Source organism: Arachis duranensis, chromosome 7, assembly GCF_000817695.3.
Source record: "Arachis duranensis cultivar V14167 chromosome 7, aradu.V14167.gnm2.J7QH, whole genome shotgun sequence".
NCBI classification, from domain to species: Eukaryota; Viridiplantae; Streptophyta; class Magnoliopsida; order Fabales; family Fabaceae; genus Arachis; species Arachis duranensis.
The window spans coordinates 14906805-14915442 of NC_029778.3; the positions used below are offsets into that span (position 1 = coordinate 14906805).

Consider the following 8638-nt stretch of genomic DNA (forward strand, 5'->3'; position numbering starts at 1 on the left):
TTTGAGAGAGAGAGAATAGCCACCAAGTGAGAGAGAAGAGGAAAAAACAGAATTCCCGTTTTTGCCCAAAGTAGTAAATTTTAAATGGCAGTTTCTCAGTTGTTCACCGTTGGATCGGCTTAAAATTTAAACTGCATATTCCTATCATCTTGTTCTTAATTCTGGTCGGTGGAGATGTTGATTGGAGATTTTCAGTGAGAGAAATTGGTTTCGCAAGAGAGAAATTAGGTTTTCCATTTTTATACAGAGCAGCAATTTTGGAACGACAGTTTCTCATTCTTTCACCGTTGGATCGACGTGAAATTTGAACTGTAGATTCTTCACATCTTGTTCTTCACTCTGGACGGTGAAGATTTTAATTGAAGGTCTCAGAGGGAGAAATTGGCTTCGACAGCAGCTCTGTTTTTTTGGGTATATTTTATCTTCTTGCCTCTTATTTGTGAGCTTTGGTGCTTTGATGTTTTGGCTGGTTATATGCACATTTTTGTGCTTTGTTTGAGACTCTCTTGTACCTCATTTGATTATAGTAGAGTTATTTCATTGGTCTGGACGACCCGTGGTTTTTACCTCTCACATTGAGGGGGTTTTCCACGTTAAAATCTTGGTGTGTTCTTGTTATTGCTTTACTTGCTATATTTGTTTGTTATAGTTGCTGCCATATTGTATTGTGAGTGCTTCCATATTGTTCTTGTGTTGGACATTTGTGTCGTTTCCGCTGCTAGGCTCTTTCATACTATTGGGTGGTCAGATTACAACGTATCACTACTGCTCCATTTCTTGCAAGGTAATGAGTGGTGACAGATATTTGAGAATCACAATCATTTTATTTTCTCCCCTCTTCATGCTCCCTATGAATCTATGATGTTAACTTAGTAGCAACTTGCTGTTTTCTGACTTCTGAATCTGAATTTTCAGGTAAAAGATTTGGTTCCTGCTATCATTCCCGACGAGATCCAAAATGCTCCTCGGGGAAGACAGAAGAATCCTTCTCAGGAAGGACAGGAGATTCCTCCTCGGGAAACACAGGTGGAAAATGCTAATCCAGCGAGTCGGCCAAAGAGAAGTAGAAAGGGAACACCCCATAGAGCTCCTTTTTCCTAAGAGCCTCCAGTGGGACACATCCTTGCAGGATTGGAAGCAGTTTGATTCAGTTTATGTTATCAAGATAGTAAATTTATTAGTTGTGTTGCATTTAGGTTCTGAATTTTTTTCCTTTTAATTCTTGTAATTTTTTTACTTAAACTTCCTGAAGATTATCTTCTGGAAAATGCTGAACCTGGAATGCTGCGAGAAAGAAGAAAAGGAGGAAGAAGTTTATGTTATCAACACTTTTTTGATGATTTGATGGCTGAAATAAGATATATGCACTCTTATTATGGTTAACTATGCTCTGTCATTTCAGAGAGAAATAATGTGAAACTAAGTGACTGAGTAGTTAGTTCTTAGTTGTCTTCAAAGTTATCAATTTTCAAATTTTTGAAAGAACTGTTTAGGTGGTCATGCACTAATGCTAGTTGGAGATATCTCTTAGGTGTAGCTTTGCTGTGACAATGTGAAAAACTGGGACATGTTTTGCTTCCTCTTTAGTGTTGAAATTTTTAAGTTTCTATGATGGAAGACAAGAGTCACTCCACTACATAGCATGCTTTATTATCATTTTGTGTTGCCACAAATTCCAAATCATGGTCTATGTATATACTCTTATACTAAATCTTGCTCATGGGCGGACGCTAAGCTGGTTTTTCTTTTTTTGACTTAGATGTCACTTTCCTTGCTGATCTTGGTTATTCTTTGACTCCTTTGTTTTTTTCTTTTAGGGTTACCTACAGTCCTACACACACACACACCCACCCACACACACACACACAATACAACGGGTTCCTATATTCCACTTATACCCAGCCAAGTTTTGAACCCAGGTGCAGCTTGATGGAAGACAACAAATCTTCCATATGTGCCAAGCCTCACCTTCTCACTTCTTGACGGTTGAAAGCTAGACCGCTCATCAGGGTAATATGTTACACTTCTACCAATCAATGCTCAACTTCAAGGTTCACACTTGCTCAATCAATATACGTGCACCGATAAGCCCAAAAAAAAGCCTCATATAGGAAATTATTAACACAGCAAAATTGGAGAGAGCAACATGAATTTGATGAATATTAAAACAGGAAGCAAAAATACATGTTTAAATCACTGCATACCGCGTAGTGCATACTTAATATCCTAGCCCTATCACTATTGAAGCCTCCATTTGTTTTCTTTGTACACAAGGGACCACCAAATAGCATAACGATATATTCATATCATTGTAGTAGAATTAGTAGAATTTGGAGTCTATATGCTTTCCTTCACCAGTAATCCCCACAAGAGCATTTTCCATCCTTGAAATGGTGAAACCTTTTGTTATCTCTAACAATCAATTCCCTTCCTACAATCCTAGACATGATCTTGATGGCATTGTGACAATCACCGCACACTCGAAGATTCTTGATGATCCTAAGAGGTGTTCTTGGTGGAGTACTAATGAGGCCATAAGCAATCGCTAAACGTTCACTGTGGTACAACAATGCTTGCTCCTTTGCTTCCTGATCAATGTCATGAAGAACATATCTTGTATCAGGAACATATCCAGCATCCTTCATCCCACTCAAAGCTTTCAGCTTCTCATCATCCTTGTAAAGCGTCGGGTTCTTGTACTCAATAATTCTATTCTTGCCATCAAGCATGTTAATTGCAGTGTACTTCCTTGGCGGTGGCGTGGGGATCTTATTGGCAACAACCTTTGATGGGTCAAGACTCAACACTATCTCTTTTGCATAGTCTTCAAGATCAACATCCCCATGAATTCGAGCATAGTTCTTCAGAGTCTCCCAAACAGTCACTGTGGGCTCGAATGGCAACTCCTTGATGAACTCCTCGGCTTCCTCGAGATATCCAGATTGTCCAAGAACATCCAAAAGCCCCATATAGTGCTCCGAACCAGGTTTAATCCCATACTTGCTTTCCATGGACTCAAAATGAAGGAAAGCATCTTCCACAGCCTCAGCACTAGCACAAGCTGATAACACAGCCAGCAAAGTCTCCGACGAAATTTCCAAACCGGACTCATTCATTTGATCAAACAGCTGCAAGGCATCATCCCCCATTGTGCTATTGGCATAACCGCGCAACATCAAGTGCCAAGAATCCATATTCCTGTTGGGCATATGATCAAACACCCTTCGTGCATCAGTCATGCTCTTGCAGTTCCCATACATTTCAATGACCTTGTTGTTCAAATTGAGATCACTCCTGCAAGTTGATTGCAGAAAGTAATCGTGTGCCTTCTTGGCATCCTCAAGGGACTTGGATTTGCCACAGAAATCAAAGAGCAAATGAAAGCAAGAAGCATCGGCTTTCACCCCTTTCTCCATCAACTCAATTGCTTCCTTAACCCTCCCCTCCTGGCACACACGTCTCAAATCAACAATTGAAGGGGCTGGCGAAGGAGGAGGAGGAGGAGGAGGAGAAGGAGGAGCTACGGGAACGTGAGCTTGCCCTGGTAGAGAACCTTGTGGGTTGAACTGGTTAGGGTTTCGAAATTGGGGAGGTTGTGGATAGCCTTGATTCCTAGGGTTCCATTGGTTAGGGTTACCCTGGTTCGGATTGTTCCATTGATTTTGGTAATGGGGTGGCTGAAAGTTCTGATTTTGGGATGTGGGTGGTGGTGTTGGTCTCTGTTGAGGATAGTTTTGACTCCACTGATTATGAGTATGGTTTTGACCCTGCTCGGGAAACTGACGAGTCGCATTGTGAGGTTGATAGGGGTTCTGATTCTGGTTCTGGTGAGGGAAATTATTGATAGGATGAGGGTTTCCATGGTGATTTTGGGTTTGTGGATTGAAATGTTGAGAGGAATCTCTGAAAGTGGGTTCAACACCATGGCGGTTATGATCAGAGTTGGGAGGGAATCTGTGAAAGTCGTTGGTTGGAAGTGCGGAGGTACTTAGAGACCTGCAAGTGTTAGTGAGGCAGAGGCGTAGCTTGAGGGATGAAGAAGAAAGCATGGTGGCTCGTGCGCGTTGAAACGAACCCAACATCGCCATTTTCTTCTCTGAGACTGAGATAGCGTTTGGTAGAGAGACTGAGCTGGGAGACAGAGAGAACAACATAAAAAATAAAGTAAGAACAAAGAACAAAGAACAACATCAACTTATCATGCCTCAATCTCATCATTTCATAGAAAGAAACACATTGTTTAATAATTTCTGACCGCTCCATTACTTCCTAGCAAAATCATTTCATACAAAATAGGCATAAATATTCAATTTAATCAAATAAAAATTAAATTAGATATAATCATTCAATTCCTTCTGTTCAAATTTCACCAACTCTAGCACCAAAAAGAGAAGTTTTCATAAGTTAAAGAAGAGCATTCAGATCATGATAGCAAATTTTGAATGATGAGCAATTTATTTGTGCAAATACTAAATAGTAGGAATAAAGATGAGAAAGTTATGCTTAATAACAGCACATATTAGACTCTGTCTCAGCAGTAGGTAACGGCGTAAAACATTTTAGTTTCAACACAGATTTGGCACTTCACTTTAATTCCATTCAAATCAGTACCTCAAATCAAACATATTAAGCCGAAAAACATTGCATGAGTAATTCCAAGTCTACCTACTTTGCATCTAAGTCTCACCAGTAAACACCAAAAATAAATAGAAATAGATAACACACCTAAAATTGGAATAAGATTCATGCATACATAATAAAAGATTCAAAAACATCAAAGCAACATTAACCAGACAACGACATTATCCTCATTAAACAATCTAATAATAAAAACAAATCACAGGAAGGTAACCACACAACATTATCAAATTGTCAACATTATCAATCTAATAATTATCATACCGGTTTAGAACAACAAATCAGGACACAAAACTAAGTTCATCAGGATACAAATTTAGATTATGCAATAAAAATAAAACAAAAGTAAATATAAGCAAGGTGGAACACAAAAACCAAGGTTTTGAAAATTGGACCGGTCATCGACCGTTCTAAGTACTGGTTCACAGGTTTACTGGTCCAACCAATTCAACTGTGGTTCAATCGAAAAAACCGTTTTATAATAAAATAACAAATAAAATAAATATAAATACCCTAAAGCATAATTATAATCTAATATAAACCTTAAAATATCTTCCAAATTTAAAGCACTACATAAAATGTCATCAACCAAAGTCGTACGATAAAGTACAAAGTCAAATAACAAAAAAAAAATATCCAAATATAAAATGGCAACATAAAAGTTCATCATAATATTAACAATTTAATACACATTATATTACTGTTGAAATCTTCCATACAATCACAATCTAAGCACAATTAAGCCAAACATAAACCCAGCTAAAGTGATTCTGAGTTATATGCTCGAGTAACAAGAAACCTGAGCACAGAATCTGTAAAACTAACGAATTAGAGAGAAAGAAATGAAGACTCGAGATGAGAACTGAGCATTAACATTGTATAGAAACTGAACTAAAGAAATAGTAGCATGTACATGATCTTAATATTCTCTTCTTGAATCTTGACATTAGACTTTGTACACCAAGTAACAGCACAACATAATATTCCAGCAGCACATCACTATGCAAAAAATGCACAAGGCACAAAACAGCGGCATAACAGAGTAGCTAGAGCTAATTAATAATCAATTAATCATTCAATAAAAACACAAAACATAACATGATTTCTGAACAGAGCATAAAAAAAGGAAGAACAATCACTAGCAGTGAGCACTGCATTTTTTACTTCAAAAGGGGGATCATAAACAACTGGTTCTTTGAAAGTTCAATGAATAAACAAACTACAATAATATGCAACGGCAAATGAAGGGTTTCTCTCTTCAATTCTATGTTCAAGCCAAGGTTCTGAGAATCGAACCAGTCATCAAACCGCTTTAATTGCTGGTTTACTGGTTTATTGGTCCAACCGGTCTAACCGGTGGTTCAACCGGAAAAACCGTTTTAGAATAGAATAATAAATAAATTATAAATATGCAAGTATTAAGTTAAGGGTATAAGGTAGCATGAAGTTTTTCTAATGGAGTGGTGACTTACTCTCTTAGGATTTTCCTTTTTTTTATATTAAATGCAAAATTGCCAGATGAAAGCATGACACCAAGCAAGTACAATTCCTCATCAGTACACAAAATGTTAAAAGAAATATCTGACAAGAATAGGAAGAATATCAAATGAATTATCATAAATCCAACTAAAAAATAAACATAGTACTCGGATAAATAACTTTGATAACATTATTAATAACAAAGTTGGTAGTGGACTAGTGCTAGCAAGGCTTCACCAAATGAAGGTGCATACAGGCTTTTAGAGACTATAGAGTTGGATTTGTGCAGTAGCATTTTGGATGAGTTGCTTTGAAGACAATTTGGTAAAACTAAGCTTTGAATAGGTACAATACAGGCTTCACCAAATGCTCATAACACACAGAAAGACAGTTTCTCAAGATAAATAAATAAGTGCTCATCCTCTGAAAATAATCATCTGAATCGGTATAAGGCAGGAAAAAATGACCATAAGTCTCTTTACCCAAGTCAAAATAAACAACCATATCTGAACTCAACAATCAGCATTCAGCACCAAACATTACAAAACATTAACCAATAATCACACTAAACCTGCAACCAGCAATTACAAAACAGCAACAAACATGAGTACATTATAAAACATTCCAAAACAGTGATGACACTAAACCTGCATAGTAAATAATCTCAAAGACAATGATCACCAATATCCAGCAAATAAACAATAAATACACAACAACAATTTAGCAAATAAACAAGAACAAGACCTAAATAGAAAATCCAACAAATTAAGTCGCAGCAACCTAACAATTTGACAAATTAAAACAACAGCAGCCCAACAATTTACCAAATTATCAACTTTCCTGTTCGCAGGTTTAGTTCTTCATCGGTTATCCTTAATTTATTTCTGAGTGGATTCTTCTAAGGATTAATTTCTTTGCACTTGAGAAAGGCTTTAATATGTGGTGCGTTCACAGAAGCTTCACTCGTTTCATTGTAAAAGTTATACGCATCATTCATATGTGATTGTCATGATGTTTGTGTTTACATATGAGATAGGTGCTAATTTAGACCAAAAAAGAATATACATATATATAATGTGTAAGAAAGTTTATATTTACAACATAATCAAAACAACATTCTTAAACGAAACATCACATAACATGATCACTTAGCTAAAATATAGAATCAAGTAATGTCCATGCGTTTGTACAGCTAAAATTTCCTAATTACTATGATCCAATTATTCTAATTTCACATGCAATCAACTTACTAAGTTTCTAAAAGCTAGAAATTATAAAACCAACCAGAAATATGGTTAAAGCATTTCATCAAACATGTTGAGTGCGGTAAAATTAAAACGAAATAAGAGAATTCAAAGCTTAATTTCAATGTGACAGAGAAGAGAACATAACTATTGTAACTTCAATTTAGTCTATGAAAAAATCCAAACCACTACCAAATCAAATAATTACTTATTGTAATAGAAATCAGAAGTTGCAGAGTTTGAAGAAGAGTATTGGTGTTGTGTGAGTGTATTGTCTGGTGGCGGGTTTAGGGAACTCACGGCGGGGACAAAAGAGAGCAGTTCGACGGCAGAGTGGAGGCGCGGGTTGGTCGCAGAGTTTGAAGCAGAGCAACGTGGCTTCCAGACGAACGCGAACTCGAACGGTGAACAGCGAGTGAACGCGAACGGTGAACGCCGAGCGAACGCGAACGGCGAAGAACGCGAACGAAGACGCGAACGTGAACGGCAAACAAACGGCGACGGAAGCGCGGCTGAGCAGACAAAGACGACGTACGCCGAGCTCGAGGAAGCAACCGCGATCGGTGACAGCGAACAGGGGTTGAAGACTTGGAGCACGAGGGAAGCTAGATGACGGATGGCGAACTTTGAGTGCGACGGACTGCGGCAGTATGCCACTCCTTGCGGCGGTGGCGTAGGCTTGCAGTGCTAGGGTTTTGTGTGATTTTGTGTGATTTCTCTGACTGAAAGAAAGAAAGGGAGAACAGGAGAAAGAAACGAAGGAGCTTCCCTTTTTTCTGTAAACCGACCGGATTCCGGTTCGGTCTGACCGTCCGGTTCTCCTCCGGTCAATGGTTTTTTACCGATTTTTTGTTATCGGTTTTATATGTCTGATCAGATCGTTAATATTGTCAGTTCGCGGTTAAACCGGTCCGACCGATTGGTTCGGTCCAGTTTCCAAAACATTGGTTCAAGCTTGTGGGGAATCAGAATCAACAGAGTAGTACATTTGGGATAATCTTCCTTCTTAATTCTTATATCCTACAAAATGAAAATTGAGAACAAAACATGACCTTAAAACAAAAACAGAACAACACTCAAAAATCAATCACCTCTTCCAAACACGGCCTTAAAACAAAACAGAACAACATTCAGAATATGAGCATTGATCACAAAGAATTGATTTCTGAACAAAACAAACTCAAGAGTAGCCATTAAGTATTTCAATATGATTTGAAAAAAAAAGGGAAGAAGCTTCGATGAGCACGACGGACGAGAAACCATTACCTTCGAGGACG

General features: G+C 37.9%; 1 protein-coding gene and 1 long non-coding RNA gene across 4 annotated transcripts; one reads left to right on the plus strand and one right to left on the minus strand.

Moving 5' to 3' along the window:
* Positions 1 to 553: 553 nt before the first annotated feature.
* Positions 554 to 1383, plus strand: LOC127740722 (uncharacterized). Its single transcript, XR_008001565.1, has 2 exons — positions 554 to 784; positions 916 to 1383. It is a non-coding gene; the product is annotated as an uncharacterized LOC127740722 (long non-coding RNA).
* Positions 1384 to 2132: 749 nt separating this feature from the next.
* Positions 2133 to 8060, minus strand: LOC107457968 (pentatricopeptide repeat-containing protein At2g15690, mitochondrial). Of its 3 annotated transcripts, none has more exons than XM_016076169.3 (2): positions 7662 to 8060; positions 2133 to 4126 (listed from the first exon to the last, which is right to left on the minus strand). In XM_016076169.3, the coding sequence occupies exon 2, from the start codon at positions 4086 to 4088 to the stop codon at positions 2352 to 2354; it is 1737 nt and encodes a 578-aa protein (XP_015931655.1). In that variant the 5' UTR covers positions 4089 to 4126; positions 7662 to 8060; the 3' UTR covers positions 2133 to 2351. The 3 variants fall into 3 exon arrangements, with proteins under 3 accessions (XP_015931655.1, XP_015931653.1, XP_020983179.1); XM_016076167.3 differs by having other exon boundaries at positions 2133 to 4131; XM_021127520.2 differs by having other exon boundaries at positions 2133 to 4131; positions 7570 to 8060.
* Positions 8061 to 8638: the final 578 nt, after the last annotated feature.